The sequence below is a fragment of the Dermacentor silvarum genome, chromosome 1, assembly GCF_013339745.2.
Source record: "Dermacentor silvarum isolate Dsil-2018 chromosome 1, BIME_Dsil_1.4, whole genome shotgun sequence".
In the NCBI taxonomy this organism is placed as follows: domain Eukaryota; kingdom Metazoa; phylum Arthropoda; class Arachnida; order Ixodida; family Ixodidae; genus Dermacentor; species Dermacentor silvarum.
This window is the reverse complement of record NC_051154.1, coordinates 162,416,289-162,435,504: the sequence shown is the minus strand read 5'-3', so window position 1 is coordinate 162,435,504 and position 19,216 is coordinate 162,416,289. Positions and strand designations below refer to the sequence as shown.

Sequence of the window (19,216 nt, the reverse complement as noted above, 5' to 3'; positions counted from 1 at the left end):
AAAAAGTTGGCAGTTTCGCCCGAAGAGCGAAGCGCTGACTACGACAGCAACGTTTAGCGTGGCGCTTGATCGTCACGGACGTTCTAAATATTCGCGGGTCCGACTAAAGCGGATGCGCTATATGCGGGTGAGGCAAAATTTCTGGCACCCTTAAAAACTTTACAACGCCGTGTAGGGCCTGTAATGACATCGCACAGGCTCCACTACACTGCCCGTAAAGAACCGCGCCAGTAAAATTACATCAATTTTAGGTTTTGAGATGGGATATTGTCACGTAGTAGTGACGATGAAGCAAACAGTCGTAAAACTGGGAATGACGAAACTGATTCTTTATTGGGCGAACCTGTGCCCACAAAAGCAAGTTACACTTGAAGCACAACGATAGCGGCGAACACAGTCGGCGATCGTCGGAATCTGATCAGCGGCGAAACGCGTCGGCTTTTATACCTGAGTCATCGAAGGTTCCAGATTAATCCCTGATGCCCGAGTGTCTTCCAGAAAGTTCTAGATAATTCGCATCGGTCACACAATCAGATAACATAAGCGTCTGTGAAAACAGGCAACGGAAAGAAGCATCGATAACGTTCTAGAAACCTCCGACACAGGCGCGTCCTGCGCCGAGCGATAACGTTTAACATTTGTTAGCCGGTGGAAAGCGGCCACCGGTGAAAGATAAAGATGTATACGTGTCAATATTGTTTCGCTTTTTTAATGTTTAATAGTCTGAGAAGATATAAGATAAAAGGCATGAGTTGTGAATGTTACGGTTTCATGGCAGTTGTTTGTGGGCGGTAATTCTCAAAATTATGAGGAATAATTCTGTCAAGAATGAACATCTGGTATAAACATGTTTAGGGTGATAGAATAGAGCAGCAATATAACCCACATATACAGTATCGCATATAACATGGCATGGCGATAGCCTACATATACAAAAATGTATTTAGAGCCTCACGGCAACGCCGATGCCGATGGTGACGATGACGGGGAAAGTTCGCTTGGAGTGGCCATATTGTTACGGGGAGGCGGACACAACAGGAAAACTTATTTACAATATATTTACAAGGCGATGAAGCGCTGAATAATATGGGCGAGAGCGCGCCAGATCAAAAATGTCTTCTTCATCGACGCTCCTCTTGAGAAATAGTACCGTGACATGACCACCGGCCGCTGAAGCACCGTCACGGTGCTTGCTGTGGTTTGGGCGAGCGGTAAGGTTTAATGCGGGACAGGTGGACAACGTCTGTAGGTGGCGAGACGGAGGGAGAGGAAGACTCGAGCGGGCCAATCTCGTAAGTGAGGTCGGTTACACGCCTTAAGACACGGTAGGGTCCGGAGTACCGGGAAAGCAATTTTTCGGAGAGTCCAATCCGACGAGTTGGAGTCCATAGAAGCACAAGGGCACCCGGAGTGTAGATAACGTCGCGATGACGGGAGTCATAGCGGTGCTTCTTGTGGCCTAGCGATGTAGTGAAACGATGGCGAGCTATTTGGCGTGCCTCGTCAGCTTTGGGAATGGCATCGCGGGCGTACTCAGTGGGTAAATGGACGGCATCGGCGATGATAGTGTGAAAAGGTAACTTTGGGTCGCGGCCAAACAGAAGATAAAAGGGTGAAAAACCAGCGGTAGCATGACGGGAAGAATTGCAGGCAAATGTAATGAAGGGCAACGCCACGTCCCAGTCTTGATGGTCAGAAGAGACATACATAGAACACATGTCATTTAGCGTCCGGTTGAAGCGTTCTGTTAATCCGTTGGTTTGCGGGTGGTAAGTGGTCGTAAATTTGTGTTTTGTCGCACAGGACCGAAGACAGTCATCGATAACTCTGGAGAGAAAGTAGCGGCCACGGTCGGTGATGAGTTGACAAGGGGCTCCGTGATGTAAGATGATATCGTGTAGCAGGAAATCAGTGACGTACGTAGCACAACTGGTAGGGATGGCGCGTGTAATTGCGTATCGGGTGGTGTGGTCCGTAGCAACGCCAATCCATCTGTTTCCAGAAGTAGAGGAAGGGAAAGAACCGAGGAGGTCAAGGCCAACTCGGAAGAAGGGGTCAGATGGGACGTCAAGGGGCTGAAGGAGGCCAGCAAGAGGCATGGCTGGTTTCTTTCGGCGTTGGCAAGGTTCGCAAGCAGCAACGTAGCGACGAATGGAGCCGTGAAGACCGGTCCAGAAGAAGCGACGCCGAACGTGGTCGTAGGTCCGGGAAACTCCAAGGTGACCAGCGGTCGGGGCTCCATGGAGCTGGCCGAGAACGCTCAAGCGCAGATGCGTAGGAATGACGAGCAACAGCTCGCGTCCCTCCGGAAGGACGTTGTAGCGATATAATGTACCATCTTTAAGCACGAAGAGGTGAAGAGACGGATCGGGTGCTGTGGAATCCAGCTTCTGAGTAAACTCACGTAAGATGGGATCACGCAGCTGTTCATCCCGGATGCGGCCGAAAGCGGAGAGCGAGAGTATACAGGCAGGCGTGTCATCGGAGGCACCAGGCGGATCCACGGGATTGCGGGACAAAAAGTCAGCGTCCCTGTGTAATCGGCCAGACTAAAAAAATGTCACAGTTTCGCCCTAAGGGCGAAGCGATGAATGCGATAGCAACACAGCAATGTCATACGAAGTAAAGTGAGCGGCTTTGGTAGCAATATGAATTGTAGTAAACATGAGCTGATTAAGTAAGCAGGTGTGCTGCGGCGTAAGTAGACCGACATGAAGAGAGACTCGATGACCACGAGAAGGCGCGTGTGAAACGGTGGTGTTGATGAGAAGCGCTTCCCGTGGGCAGCGCGTGCGAAGGGACACACCTGTAGCGCTGCACTGCCGACCCGGGCAGCATTGCATGTGTAGCGTGCGTTGGAAAATGTGGCCCGACTATTACTAACTGATTGAAGAAGCGTGGTGTGAGCGCGCACAAACAAACATGAATAGATCACACTGAATGACTGCAGACAACGACCGTCAAAACGCTGGCAGCGAGCGGATATATACGCCGCAGGAGCGGGCGAAGGTACGTGCGGTCTATCGCTTCAACGGAAACTGAGCGGCGAATGCGCATAAAGGTCAGAGCCGTGTGGAGATAAGAGACGGTGCGGTCGAACGAACGACGAGCTTGGTTGTTGGCAGCGTAGAAGTGCGCCCCCCCCCCCCCCCCCAGCTCCTTCCGGCGCTGGCTTCCCGCTTCCTTGCTTGCGCGTGGGAGAGATAAGAGACTGTGCGGACGAGCGACGAGCGCGGTTGTTGGCAGAGAAGTGCCGGCGCTGGCTTTCCGCTTCCTTGCTTGCGCGTGGGAGATTGAGTGCGTTCGCTCTCCGTGACAGCGCGCGTCCCCGCACGCTGCCTCTGGGGCATACGGCGCGTGGCGAAGATTTTATCTATACGGAACCTCACGGCGACGGCGACGGCGACGCCGACGGCAGAAATCCGGTTGAAGTGTCCATATAATTGCTATCGCAATAAAATAAACAGAGTAGGTGTACTCTTGGAGCCGCAGTGCCCAGCGACCAAGACGCCCTGTGGGATCTTTAAGGGACGATAGCCAGCAAAGTGCGTGGTGGTCGGTAGTGACGGTGAAATGCCGGCCATGTAAGTAGGGGCGGAATTTGCCCACCGCCCAAACGAGAGCAAGACACTCCCGTTCCATAATAGAGTAGTTCTGTTCGGCTGGGGAAAGGAGACGGCTGACATAGGTGATAACACGGGCATGCCCATTCTGATACTGGACCAAAACAGCGCCGATTCCGCGGCCGTTGGCATCGGTGCGGAGTGCTCTTGGAGCGGAGCAGTCGAAATGAGCCAGGACAGGTGGTGTAGTGAGCGACGTAATGAGAGTAGAGAAGGCGGTAGCCTGTGCAGCTCCCCCCCCTAAGAAACGAAACGCCTTTCTTCAGTAAATTTGTGAGAGGGCGTGCGATTTCCGCGAAATTCTCGACAAAACGACGGAAGGAGCATAGTCCCAGAAAGCTACGAACTTCTTTTGTGCAAGTCGGAACGGGGAACTTCTGCATGGCTCGAACTTTGTCAGGGTTGGGGCGAACACCGATTGAATCGACGAGATGACCCAGCATGATTAGTTTCTGACGTCCGAAGTGGCACTTAGATGAAATAAATTGTAAGCCGGCTTTGCGAAACACAGAAAGGATAGAGGAAAATCGGTCGAGATGCGTTTCAAATGTCGGTGAAAATACAATGACGTCCTCAAGATAACACAGGCAAATGGACCATTTAAAACCTTGTAAGAGGGTGTCCATCATGCATTCGAAGGTGGCTGGGGCAGTTGCATAAACCGAAGGGCATGACTTCAAACTGATAAAGGCCGTCAGGGTATAACAAAAGTGGGCTTCTCACGGTCCATGTCATCGACGGCTATCTGCCAGTACCCTGACCGATGGTCGATTGAAGAAAAATACTTGGCGCCATGAAGGCAATCCAGGGCGTCGTCTATGCGTCGGAGCGGATACGCGTCCTTTTTGGTGATCTTGTTAAGATGCCGGTAGTCCACGCAAAATCTCCAGGCGCAGATATGAATGAGACGCGAAAGGCAGGGAGGTTAACCGGAAGACAGATATCCTGTTTGCTACCCTGCAATTGGGAAGGATCGAGTAAGGGGAGACAGAAAGATAAAGAAGAAAAGCACACAGAGAGAAACAGAGGGAGGTGACAAAAAAAAAAAAACACCAACACACATAGGGACGCGGGAGTGTCACAGTCGTTTAAACAGGTCGCTTGAGCGGAAGACTCGCTAAGAAAGCAATTGTCTTTAAAAATCACTACGTAGGTATTACCCCGCGTCACCACCAGTGAACCTGCCCAGTTCATCCACCGCAGTGGCGTGAGCGCCAAGGTCTACAAGTATCCGGTCCAGGCCTCCCCCGAACTTTCTGCATGCCGCGTGGTATTGAGGTCACCAGGCTCCTTGCGTTAGAGAGCATGCGGGCTGCCAGATTCGCGCCGATCATCGTCTTAGCGCTCTAGTAGATAGGTTTTCGCTGGCACTTTTCGATTAAAACTGAATCCCTGGAAAAACATTCGGTGTACCTTTCGTGTTTTTTTTTTGTTTTTTCTTTTAAGCGAAAACTATGAACCCTAGCTCATCGCTTCCCTTGTAGCGTCTCCCGTCGAGACTACTAGACGCTCCCCTGCAGCCTCTGCCACGCTGTTCCTTTAATCCTGTTTCCGTATCACTCATGTCCACTCTTCCTTCCACTCGTCCGCAATGCGCTGCCCTTGTTTCAATCGTTCCCGTCCAGCTTGTTAGTTCGGGATGTGGCAGCGAAAAACGAAAGTTAGTTTTCCGACGTCGATAATTGTCTCTTCAATTTGACCAATTGTCACCGGCGAATAAGCAAACGAAGTAATTTTTTTATCACAAGGGTATTATCTCGTTCTGGGCACGCGGCCTGTTATACCTAAATAAATACGCAAGTTCCTTGTTCTTGATGAAACGGCAGAAGTGCATTGTGCAACTTATTGTGCAGAATTAGTGCTCATTTTCTGTAGGCTTGTCTTTCCCGGCATTTCTAAGCATTTTGGCTCGTTAAGGTCTTTGTTTGGGACTCAGCCACAATGGATGGCGAGCATCCACTGAATGCAAGGAGGCAGCTATCAGAGGGGTCTCGGAATCCTCGGCCGCAGGCCAGGGATACGGAAGATTTAAAGACCGTCCGAGGCCAAAGTCTCTGGAGAGAGATCTCCTCCACTCGAGTGAGAGTACGGGGAAGGGAACCGGGATATGGGAAGAGTAGAGCGCGTGTATTCCGTCAGCGAAGGTATTTGTCGGCTACAATGGTCAAAGGCGAAGCAGGTGGGCTGTCAGGTGAAGAAGAGTCAGTAATCTTGACAGTTATATTATATACAGTTATACTATATATATATATATATATATATATATATATATACTATATATTATACTATTATATACTATACAGTTATATTATATATTTTATATATATTAAAAATTCCATTTTTAATATATATAAAATGGAATTTTTTGAAAATCGCCTGTTGCAGTTAGCATAATTCTAGTATTAGAGCTAGATTATTCAGACAGGCGGACATTACTTGCACGAGAAATGTAAACACATATTCAACTAATTACCAAAAACTCACCAATTCACTTCTTAGTAATTCACGGCGCATATTGCAGTTTACGAATGATAGCCGGTGAGGTCGCGAATCGGATGCACTTGAAATGAAATTCCAGAATGACACCAGTTGGGAGATATGCGCCATCAAACTCGCCGTAAAAATGCACTGTTGGTCGACTTCATTTTTTAACAAATCGCTCTTTTATGCATTAATTCACAAAAATAACCGGGACGCCCATATATTTCGACCCACAATTTGGGAAATAATATCTCGAAATTGGTGTCATCCAGCAAATTCATTTCAAGTGGACATGTCTTGCAAGCTTATCGGCTACATTTCGTAGATTACAATATGGGCCGTAAAGAAATTTATTAGGAGGTTAATTAGTGAATGTTTGTATTTAGCTGAATATGTGTTTTGATTTATTGTGCTAGTAAAGTCTGCCTCATCGAATAATCCAGCTCAATGACAAGAATTATGCTATCTGCCAGAGGCAATATTTAAATATTCCGTAAAACCTTAAAAAAATGTAAAATGTAAATGACCCCGTATAGCGATCGCGACCTTGCACCTGCACCGAGTGGACTTTCGTGGGGAATCGGGAGGAGATGCGAAGTCTATTCAAAGATACGCACTGTTTTGGTAAAGTTTTTCAGCCACTTTGCAGCGCTCAGCGAGTCGGTACCGATGTGAACGACGTCAATGTTGGTAAAGGGGCGAACAGATGCTGTCGAAGCCGGACATATTGAACCCACATATAACGAATTATTGTGCGTAGCGAATAGCAATAAAGTCCCCTTGAATTTTTTTTTGACAAAATGCTTATTTTATATATCGAATTACCTATATATCGAACTTTTTTGTCATACCAGTCAGACTGGATATATATGGATATGAACGTATCGTGTATGATGTCAAGTTTAAGATATAAAGAATCAGAGGCCCGATTCACAAAGCTTTTCTTCCGTAAGTTCGTTTTGCCATTGGCTGGCTGCCTTCGATAATGATATGTCTCGCATCCCGATTGACTAAAGTTCTTTCTTACGAAAAATTCTAGCGTAAGAAGTTTTGGTGAATTCGGTGCCCAGGGGCCAGATTCACAAAGCATTTCTTTCCTAAGTGCTCTTTGCCACTGGCCAGCCGCCTTAGATATTAATATGTCTTGCATCCGGATTGACTGAAATTCTTTCTTACGAACCTCTTTAGCGTAAGAACGTTTTGTGAATTAGGGGCCCAGGAGCCGAATTCACAAAGCTTCTTGTTCGTAAGTACTCCTTGCCATTGGCTGGGGGCCTTTGCTAATAATATGCCCAGCATCAGGATTGGCTGCAATTCGCTTTTACGAACAATTGTAGCGTAAGAGCTTTCTGTGAATACAGGCCGAAATGGGGCCGTATTGGAGCCAGAATAGGGCCCGAATTCACAAAAAGTTCTTATGCTATAATCATTCGTGAGTGAAACTTTCACGCAATCCTGATGGTGGGCATATTATTAGCAAAGGCTCCCAGCCAATGGCAAAGCGAACTTACGAAATAAAAGCTTTGTGAATCTGGCCTCAGGGGCGGAAATCACAACGTTTTTCGTTCCTAAGTTCACTTTGTCTTTAGCCGGCCGCCTTCACTAATGATATGTCCAGCATCAGGATTGGCTGAAAGTTTCACTCACGAATGATTCTAGCATAATAACTTTTTGTGAATATGATTCTAGGAGCCGAATTCCCAAAACCTTGGATATTTCCTGAAACTGGGCACGCAGCATGGATGTCAAACGGGCTACGTGTACTAGTGTACGCGAGCAACATAGTGATGCAGTTTTAATGGCTGCAAGCTAAAGCTCATCTTACACTCCACTTTCTTGTCCAGCCCGCATGCCATAAGCTTTTGACCCTGGCTATACAATAGAAGGGATAGTTGAATGGTATATATACTGTAACGTCACACGTGACTTTATAGTGTGATGATAAATGCAAAATAAATACATATGTTGTTCCGCTAGCTCGTCCTGCAAGGGACGTGACAAGTCACTGTCACATGGTACCACCTAAAACGTCAGACCTACTGCAGCGCCTAGCTCTTCATTAGTGGAGCCCGAAGCCATTAGTTGAATGCATCAGTATCATATTTCATATATTTGTGTTCTATTCGAAAAAAATAAGAGAAATTCTGCGGTTTTACCCACCAGAACTTCGATATAATCATGAGGCACGCCGCAGTGAGAAGCTGCAGAATAATTTTGGCCACCTGGGGTTCTTTAACGTGCACCCAATGCATGGTAGAGGGGCGTTTCTGCATTCCGTTGCCATCGGAATGCTGGCCACGCCGCGGCCTGGAATCGAACACGTGACTTCGTGCTTGGAGGCGCAACGTCATAGCCGCTAAGCCACCGCGGCGGTTGTTTCGTTTGAGTTGGGGCGTGTATCGTATATATAAACTCAGCACAGGCATCACCTTTCGAGGGTGAAAAGTCACATGAAAATTGGGAAGACAAGAAAGTGGACTCGAAATGGGTGCCCAGTTACACTTATAAATGGGGACGAAACACGCCGTAAGGTGGACGAATAATTTTAAATTTCGGAGTATGTAACAGCCGAATCGATCACTGTGGATGAAAAGTGATCACATTCCAAAGATCAGTAAAGCGAAAAACAGCATAATTCTCAGTAACTAAAGAATGTCAAACGTGAAATGCCAACTAGAAAGTAAAAGGCTACTACTTTTTGGACGGCAAACATGTTCTGAAAACTGTCGCTCTTCAAGACTGCTATGGCGTTAATACAGAATGATGACTTATACATGCTATCCATTATATATACTGCTAAAGGAAAACAAGGGGGAAAGCTGTGCTAGTGTGGTTTTGATTTTCAGGACAATGCGCTCGCAGGTTTTTCCGATACAGTGTCTGACGATCCTCACTGTACCGGGCTTTGTGGCCCACTGGCCGGGGAGGGGTGCTCCTGAAAAGGAGGTCGCGCTTTCCGCTCCAGGCCACGGTGGCTGCATATTGATGGAGGTGGCCGGAATGCAAAAGCGTTCGTGTATTTTGGCTTAGGCGCATTTTCGAGAACCCCCAGAAGTCAAAATTGATCCCTTTCCTCCGGAAATGGTGTCTCTCGAATCTTTCGCAAAAAAAACAACCACCGTTTCCCCGTATATAGCGCATGAAGCACTGCGAGATGGTAGTGGCGTTTCGTGTTCTATGTCTGAAAGGCAGTGTTGCATATGCTCGCCTCTAGTTATAAGACATTGCGGTGTGGTTTATTATTAGTATAGCGCAATGCGCGCCGGCAACGTTCCGTCTGCCCACGCACACCTGCCCTGCGTATTTAACTAGAGAGCCGTGCATCGCGCTTCGCCTTAAATGTTTGTTTACACGGATGATGATGCGTTAGAATTGTGAGAAGACACGTAACTGTTGCATTTGCACAAACGAGCCTTCAGTCTTGCGGCGCTACCTGTTAGCCCCCGGCAGGTGAAATTCGTGAGCTTGACCAAAGCCAGGTTAAGTTAGCACCGCTTTGTCTTGAACGTGCAGCGGACGCCATGTACGGCATGCTTCTGGAGAGCGTACAGCACTACGTGCGGCTCCAGTTCGGCGAACCGCTGTGGGAGGCGGCGCTTGCGGAGCTGGGCCAGCACAACTTTTCCACACATGTGGTGTACCCAGACGACTCCATGACGAGGTTGGCCGACGCCTGCGCAAAGCGGGTTCCCGGTGAGTTCGTGAACACTGGTGGTCGCGAAGCGTTCATAATCAACCGAAGAAATTCAGCCCATTGTGCTTGCGCCTGCATGCATGCACTGCTCCTCGCTCGATGCTCCTGACTCAGTAACATTGATTCGGGCTCATGAATGCAAGCCTATAGACTCGCTGCATTGTGTACGTTGTGCTGTATGCATACCAGTGTGCCGTCTGAGATAGATGTAAAGAATTGGCGAGCTGTCGGATGTGAAAGGGAATCTGCGGGGGTGACTGCGCCCACTCTGTGGAAAAAAAGAAGGATGTAACTTGATCTATTCTTATGAAACATCGTTCCAGCACGCAAATAAACACGGACGAGCAGAGAAAGTCAACAAGAACGCCGGTTTCAACTGAATTGTATTCAACGGAAAACAGGCCTTTATGTACACAGGGAGGCTCTGCTGGTGCACCCGAACGCTCAAAGCTATTTCTTCAGCCAGGCCTTTTTCTGCTCCTTCGTGTTTATTTGTGCGCTGGAACGATGTTTCATAATGCTATTCACAACCAACTAGCCCAGCTGTCGGTAACATCTTTTGGAGCGGTGACCCGAGGTGTGCTGAAATGCTTTTAAATTACCCGAACAGTTGTTGTCTCGACGACAGCTATTCGTACTTCATGAAGATATTTCTCATCATGTTTTTTTTTTCTTGTCCTACATTCACCCCTACGTACTTTCCCCGGTCACAAAGGTAATCTACGTCGACTCCTGAGATGTCAAGAATAATGCTCTCCCCACGTCACGTCGTAAGGAGGTTCTAGAATTGGACAACCACCATGCGTTTATGTGAGCAGCTTAAGTGATTATCGGCTGTTGTCACCAAAGAAAAGTTCACCTATTGCTAGCAAGATACTGATGGGGCCAGAATCACAAAGCTTTTCTTTCGTAAGGTGCCACTGGCTGGCCACATTCGCTAATGACATGTCTGACATCTGGATTTCCTAAAATTCGTTCTTACGAAAAATGTTTGGGTAAGAAGTTTTTGTGAATTCGGGCCATGGTGTTGACCTTTGAGATGGGACATAATTGTGCACTGTTATACTATATGAGGTGTAAAAGCTCTAAATGGACTAAAATTCTTGCCATGACAACAAGCGCTACTTTAACAATCCGGCACATAGATTCTGTCGCCGCAGGTGGTTGCGGCTACGGCATCAGGGGCCGAACTCACAAAGCTTTTTGTTCTTAAGTGCTGTTCGCCATTGGCTGGCCACCTTCGCTAATAATATGTCCATCATCCCGATTGGCTGGCATCTCATCTTACGAAAAATTCTAGCGTAAGAACAGAGTTTAGAAATAGTGGCTTTATTTTGTGCTGTTGAGCCCGAGATCACGAGTGCCACTGCTTGAACTCGAAAACACAGCTGAAGAGTTCCGATAGGCTCAGGAAGCCGCTGGGGAACATTGTTTTAATATATGTACCCGTGTTGTTTGGTTTACGCACATGTTTGTGCGTAGGTACCGAAGTTGTCAGTTTGATGACTGTGAAAAATGAGGCATTAAGGGAGAGCTAGAAGTTGGTTTTAGCAGGTGCAATTGAGTGCGTGTCATCTGCATACTGGACAAAAAAGCGAAAAACTAAATGTTCGGAACAACATGTAAGGTTCATACGTGTGAGTAGAGACTCAGGGTTGTTTCTAATTTTCAGCTAAAAGAAGAAAAAACTGTCAGGGCACATTAGTGATTGCTAAAAAGAATGCGAGATATCAGGTGAAGGAAAGCCAAATATAACATTATAAGACTAAGCACTAGACTGCGCGCGCCTGCGCAGCGTCAAGCGAGCCATTCTTCGAGCCCGAGCTGTGCGTTACGGGGCTGCGCGTCTTCCCGCTGCAGGATGGAGCCGCGACACATTCCTCTTCTTCTTCGGGCGATGCTTTGTGCGCTTCTTCAGCCACTACGGCTACGACAAGTTGATCCGGGCATCTGGCCGTCACCTGCGAGACTTTCTTGCTGGCATAGACAATCTGCACCACCAGATCCGCTTCAGCTACCCGCGCATGCGCAGCCCCTCGCTGCAGCTGCTGCAGGAGCACCGCGGCGGCGCGCTCCTCCTGTACCGCTCGTGCCGTCGCGGCCTCCACTTCTACCTGGTCGGTCAGCTGGTGCAGGTGGCCAGCACCTTCTATGGCATGCGCCTTCAGGTCAGTGAGATTTTCGCCAGGGCGCTTGTTTCTTGCAACCGAATAGGCGTCGGCCGTTGCTGACCACAAAATAAAACATGTAACTGATGAAATTTTGACATTAGGCTAGTTTAAACGTTTTATAAACCCATTTGCACTGCAATGACAGGCATTAATGAATAGTACTAAAGGAGGAGAAGCAGGATGGGGATAGCTATGGGTTGATCTATCCTTGCAAAGGAATGCCTGCCATTGTTCCGCCCGACCTTCTCAATCTACGAATCAGTTTCGTTTTTCCTGAGTGCCCCTCGTGTTGTGGTATACCTGACATTGGAGTACAACCAGCTTCCTATTTGTTTATGTATTGTTTCGGCGATACAGCCAGCCGCATTTTGGCAGCCAAAGCAGGAGTGGTACATTCTGCGAATGAGGCATTGACAATCAACTTCAAGACATTCGCGTCACCTTAAGCGTAACGGAAAGATGACGAAATAGCCGGAAATAGAAAAGCAGATTGGAAGGTAATATATATATATATATATATATATATATATATATATATATATATATATAAGAAAACAAACAATGACGCCAAGGACAGCATAGGAGAATTATCTGCATTACGCGTGCTATGCTCTTACCAATTGACATACCATGGCGCTGTTTTCCCATCCACTTACTAGGATATTTATGTATATCTACTGGAACTAACCCAGGGAGTGTTAGCCATCGCCACCACTGGCAGCCTTGACAGCGGAGTGGAACATCCTTTCCGCCGCAGGCCTCATGTCTACAGGAACATTTAGGGGGAAGGTCAATAAACCCACACATGCTACCTGAAGACATCAAAGCTGCCGGATTCGAGACCCTCGCTACGTAATGAACGAGAAGAAAGGAAACCGAGGGGCCCGAGTTTTATTAGTCATATCATAAGAAGACAACACGCAATGACACTAAGGACAGCATGACAACACAGTAGCTAAAAATGAAAAATATAGGGGACAAGTTAGTGATGTCATGTGCGAGCAAGTTTCATTCAGCGATCACACTAGAAGAGAACGAGTAGCCGTACATAATTGTTTTGTTGTGGAATTGGCAAAGTTTAATAGGACGTGTTGCTTGGCTACCATAGTCGGTTCATACTTGCAGGTTTGACAAGCGCAGACCTTAGACGGGACAAGGAAGTAAAAACGTGACGAGCGCTAATATTGTGTGTTTGCCTTGTGTGTATACATCCTTGTCCCATCTACGGTGTGCGCTTCTTAAACCCGCAGGTATGAACCAACTAGCCCAGCAACACCTTCTACTAAGCTATAGTTCTTCTGCAATGGACCCTGCTATTTGTGTTTCCTTCCTCTGTTCAAACGTTTGCATTCAGTGGTCTCATCGTGGTGTCAACCGGTCTAGGACTTCGGTCATTTTGCCTGCGCAAGTATTTTATCCCTGGGGAAATCACTGGCCTCTTTGAACAAGTCAAGCCTTCGATTGCACATGCCAAAAGATTCTGTCACATTGGCAAAGTTTTCTCATGCTCACCGCGTGTTCTTCGTCTTGTGTTGTGTTCAACATGTATATAAGGGTTCACTCTGGTTAGACCATTAACTATACTAATAAGCGTCTGTAAGCAGTGCACTCTGCGGCGAATTTCAAGAGTTGTGAGCTCGGATCGATTTTGCAATCCCGTCTGTGCAATGAGAAGCTGGCAGCTACAGAATAAGGCTTACATCACGACGGACGATAAGGCTCGACGCTTGCTGACGTAAGAGTAAGAGCGAGCTTCAGACCTCACAAAGCTGATCATACGTAAACAGGCTTCATAACAACGGGTGCCGGTCCATGCTAAGCGTTTCTTACGAACAAAAAACAGTGTACGTACATCCGGTCCCAGTTTAGAGCTTATAGAAGAAGGAAACGTTTCTACATATAATAACTTGTTTCAAAGACGAAATAGTACACATGTAATCGGTGTTTCCACAGAGCACTTCTTGAGGCAATCGCGAAGCTTTCGTGTACTTTGTGGAAGATTTCTTTAAAACCATTACTCGGGATGACTCGAATAACAAGAGGGTGGTGGTTGCAGATCCAGTTCCCAAATTCACAAATATTTTCGGTCGGAAGTGATTTTTTCATTGGCTGCCCGCCTTCGCCTATATCCAGCATCAGTATTGACTTAAGTTTGCTCTTACAAACAATTGTATCGTGAGAGCTATTTATGAATATGGCCCCAGAATAAGAAACGTCCGCGAGTACTAAATTCATCTTATCCGGCAAAAGAACAATGCATTAATGTGCTTGTCAGATAAAAGAACAGGCTTGCTGGGAAGCAGCGCTTTTCTTTGGGCGCACCTTGGCTCTACTGTGCCATCATTACTTCATGTTATCGCCACCAGATTACTATTTCCCGCAACTGCATCAGTGAATGTGTGAGTAAGTCAACGAGCGCTTAGGTGAGAGAGCGAATGTGCTCGGATGGGTAGACGTCATGCCTGATTTTGCAATTCTTGGGCGATTGTTAGTAGAACACGTCACTGAACAATGTAAAACAATCAAGCCAAAAACAAAACAAAGTTTGAGTTTTCGGAATCTGTACAAAATTCTTGTCCACCTGCACAGATCTCTTTCAACAGGCCCCTTGTAATCTGTACTTTCTCTCTCTTTTTTTTTTTTTTACATTGGCCAGTGGCCTATTAGACTAATGATGCTTTACCTGGCCAGACAGTGTTCAGTTGAACTCTTAATGAAATTTTTTGGACGACGTCAGCAAGTTAACGTCGTAATTTAATTATCAAAGTATAAGAATCAGCGCATTCTAGTAGAGGCGCTTGTCGTCTTTGCCGCCGCCTGAAAAAAGAAAAGAAAGCGTGCACAAACACTGGCAGGAACGTCCGGCCGGGTGCAAGTTAGAAACAACAGAGTGTTTAGGTAGCTTAATTAGCTTTGCATGATACGTGATACGTTACCGTAATACGGGACACATTAGGGATACTGCGAGCACGTCTTATACCACTGAATGCCACGCTTGCTATCATGATGAAGATTATGAGGACGATTGGCATCGCCTTTGAAACGTAATAAGATGGCACCGCCCTCACCGGCCCAGGCCACCCACTTGGATTCGAATTGGCCTTTGCTGCTCGCTCTCCGTCAGGACAGCAGTTAATAAATGGTAAAATTAGTTATCGCTTAGCCCCGTCTCGCATTGAGGGCAAGGTACTAGCGATATTTTATTGCTATTATTGCGATCAGCTCTTTGTTTTGACACAGCTAGGCTATAAAGTGGAGGCACCGAGCCAGGAAATGTTTTGGGAGAGAGAGATGGGGAGCAAGGCAGGGCTGCGGAGTAAGGATAGTAGTTTATCCGCTGTGTAAACTTGGATATGCAGCAGCACCAAGAATGCGCCGAACTGTTGTCGACACTGTCGGCGTTTTGCCCGCGTTCGCACCGAACGCACGCGGCGTTGGTGACTGTTGCCGGTGTCTCTGGGGGCGGCTCGGAGGTTTTCGACGAGATCAGAACGGGACACTCGTCGAGCAGCGTCGGAAGCCTTTACCACCTTCTCACCTCGCAACATTTTTATATAATTAGGCATTTGGTGCCGAAGCTAAACGTCGCCTCCCCTCCCTCCCTCCTGTCCCCCCACGGCCTTTCGGAAGAAGTCGCGTTTGCTCTATATATCTGGTGATTGTAAAGGAGAAAAGAGACGCTTAATTCTGCAGGAGCTCGGCGCAGAACGCGCGCTTGCACTCCGCCGTGCGTTCGCTCCCAGTGAAAGCGCGCGTCCCTCGCATCCTTTCACTCGCACGTACAGCATACGGCGCGCGGCGACGATTTCATCGCCGTTGACGTCATACGAAACCTCACGGCGACGGCGACGGCAGAAATCCGCTTTGGAGTGTCCATATAATTGCTATCGCAATAAAAGGACAGAGAGAGAGAATGAGAAAGAAAAGAAAGCACAAAAAGAAAACCGCACATGCCGGAAGAGCGTGCTAATCACAGTCGTTCAGATCGGCCGGTGGCTCGCAAGAAGCGCAGAAGCGCCTGCACGGCCTTCTTCTGTGACGATAAGTCCAGTCTGTAGTGGAGAATTCTTTCTTCCGGCAGAGGCCGGTCGTCCAATTGGTTGAACGCGTTGTTGAGAGATTGTCTCTGCGCACTGTACTGTGGGCAGTTTCATAAAATATGTTCAATCGATTCTTCATTGCCGCAGTGGTCACAGGCTGCGCTGTCGGCCATTCCTATGCGGAACGCATAGGCGTTTATAAACGCAACGCCCAACCATAAACGCAACGCCCAACCATAATCGGCACAAAAGGGTTGCGTCTCCTCGGCGAAGCATTGATGGTACTCGAAGGCTTAGTGTTGGGTCCAGAGAGTATAGACCTTTTCATCGAGCGAGGAGGAAAGGGCACGCGACGAGCCTTTCCTCCTCTCTGGCTTGGGCGAGCCGGCGCGGCGCGGCTTGAATGTGTTGCCGGTCGCGCGCTGCGGAACGATTTGGAGGTGTTTTAGCTAGTGCTGAGTGCAATTTACAGGATGTCAGTTCTTACGAGGTTGTCGAACAACCACTGTGTAGCCTTTAGGTGCAGCAGTAGCTACAGTATCTGGAAATTTCTCTTGGATGTGCAAAAATGCGACGCGCATCATTAGCCACGGTGTGTGTATATGTTGTCAACTATGTTGAATGTATCGGTTTTAACTCAACGAAGAGTTGTTGTAAAACATTTCCATCAGCCACCGACATCGTTCTCACGCATCTTAAGTCTAGTAGACTTAAAATTACTATCTCTACGTTAGCCTCCTACAAGAGGCCGAAGGCTTTGCTCAACACAGCGAGCACTTCGGTTGGCAAACCAACATGACATACACAAGCATCATGCTTCGATCGGCACTTCCATTTTGCTCGGTAAGGCATAATATACAAAGGGGACCACATAAAGAGAATCCCACAGCTTTTGTAAGGACACAATTTCCGTAGGATGGGTGAATGCGTCGTAGATGACTGAACTTACGAGACTGAAAAAAAAATAATAAAAAAAGTTTATATGTCCGCCTTTTGCGGCCAAATAAACCAGAACAGGGGCTAACGGTGCAATAAGACTTCGCGTGGTCGTGCCGCATGCATGGACCACTTGGACCATGCGCTATATAGAACAGATCTATAACACAGCATTTAGTTCTGTCTCGGAAGCTCGCGCAGTCTGTAGCTGCTCGTTCGACCACTAGAAAAGTGTGATTCACACTGTACGGTATGCGGTTATTATTAACCAAACTATTTAATTGTGGGCGGAAACCTTGCCCAACAAACAAGGCAGTCGCCCAATGTATCCACTGATAGCAACTTGAACGCTTGTCGAAGTAAACAGTACAACTTATTCGCCAGCAGAACGGTACCCACGCTGTTAGGATCGTCAAATGTTTCGTAACTACATGTTGCAGCTAAACCAGAGCTTATAATTACAGTGCTGAGAATGTTGCAGTATGATAACATTCGTGAAAGGAATTTTACGAAATAGCTAACTGATATCCGAGGCTGATTGTAAGCTCAAACAAACGCGCACACTTCACTCTGGGTGCTCCATCCGCCCTAACGCCAGCAGAAACTCCAGCCGCTTAATTACTTCAGACTTAAATTCCTTCTCTACGCCTCACAGGACCCTACCTCACGTAGAAGGCGCAATTTCATGCTAAATAGAACGCGCGAGTGCGAAAAAATCTACTAGAAACTGCCGCCGAGTGTATACCATAGCATACAACACAGGCGTTCGCAAAAGCCAGCATGCCAACTGCCCATAGATGGCGCCACTGCCTACGCAATGGCGGCGCCCATGAAAAAAACGGTCTATAAGCGAGCATGCCTTAGTCTCTATCTAGCCGATAGGCGCCACCGCATTACCTTTCATGATGCGTTGACGATTGGCAACGCTCTAAAAGCCTAGTTGTTCACAGCATCATTATTTGATTCTACGCACGGTGTGCGATGAAACGGTGAGCAAAAATGTTATCTCGGCATTTGTAACGCTGCTCCGTGATTAGGCGGCGCATGCGCAGACTGCCTAACGCATCACTTATCACAGGATCGCATCACGGGAAAAACACGGGGAAGGCGGGAGATGGAAATTCTAGACGATGAGCGAAACGATAACATGCAAGGTGAAAGCAGGAACCAACGTTTCGACAAGTGGACTTGTCTTTTTCAAGAAAGACAACTCCTTGAAAAAGACAAGTCCACTAACGAGAACAACCTGAAAGCAGTAGCCAACGTTTCGAGAAGTGGACTTGCCTTTTTCAAGAAAGACAACTCCTTGAAAAAGACAAGTTAACAAGTCGACTTGTCGAAACGTTGGCTCCTGCTTTCACCTTGTTCTCGTTTTGCTCATCGAGGAACGTATCACGTATCACAGGAACCTATCACGTATCCAAAAAAGCTAAATCTCTCAATAACAGCGGCCAAATTCATAATTAAGTTCTTGCGCTAAAACTGCTCGTAAGAGCATATGAAGGCAGTCGTAATGTCGAACAAATTGTTATAAAAGGCAACCGGTCAATAGTAAACAGCACTTACGAACAAATGGCTTTATGTATACTACCCTATACGTCGCGCAGTCATTTACGTCTGGAGCCCGCGGAAGGAAGCCTGCGGAAACCGCGTGCGCACCTATGGAAACTCGTGAAGGGGAGTAGTGCTGCAAACGCACGTTACGTGAATGCGCAGGTGCGCGTGCTGAGCCAGCGCAGTACACCGGATGGTGCCCAGGCGCTGCTGCGATTGAGCTTCGACAACGCCGCCTTCACGCTGAACGAGCAGCGCCGGCAGCGCGCACAGGAGGGCATTTCGCTGCCCGACGTATCCTGGGGATCGCTGCTGCGCCTTTTCCCGTTCGGCATGCTTGTGGACCGGTGCATGCGGCTCCTCTGGCTAGGACACCGACTGCGCATGGTGTTCGGTCAGGGCGGGGAGACCGGAGCCTGCCCCGGCAGACCAGTGCACGACCTTATGCGCCTGCACAGGCCCATGGTTGCCTTCACGTGGGAAAACGTGAGCATTCGTCGGCGTATGCTAAATGGGGTCGTCGATTCTGGACTGCAGTAACGGGTCACTCAGAATACGTCAGTGAGCGAGGCAGTTAGAAAGCTTGGAGACGGGATAGAGGGGTCAGGTTTAATCATGGCCTCTGAGATCGGCTGGCGCATGGAGTCAAACACGGCGCGCTGCCAGATCTCTGAGGCCATAATTTAATAAGGGCATATGGCTTAGACACACTATTTC

At 47.7% G+C, this 19,216-nt stretch overlaps 1 protein-coding gene across 3 annotated transcripts in view; it reads left to right on the top strand.

Annotated features, from left to right (window-relative positions):
- Window positions 1-9,527: 9,527 nt before the first annotated feature.
- LOC119436320 (soluble guanylate cyclase 88E) overlaps window positions 9,528-19,216 on the top strand; it is a 57,887-nt gene continuing 48,198 nt past the window's right edge. Inside the window, exons 1-3 of one of the 3 annotated variants that reach the window (XR_007463789.1) lie at window positions 9,528-9,797; window positions 11,659-11,966; window positions 18,662-18,985. Coding sequence is in view for 2 of the 3 variants with exons in the window: in XM_037703138.2 (XP_037559066.1) it covers window positions 9,626-9,797; window positions 11,659-11,966; window positions 18,662-18,985 (804 nt within the window). In the remaining variant the exon portion in view is untranslated. The remainder of the gene's footprint in view (window positions 9,798-11,658; window positions 11,967-18,661; window positions 18,986-19,216) is intronic. The other 2 variants (XM_037703138.2, XM_049656981.1) reach the window with 2 other exon arrangements.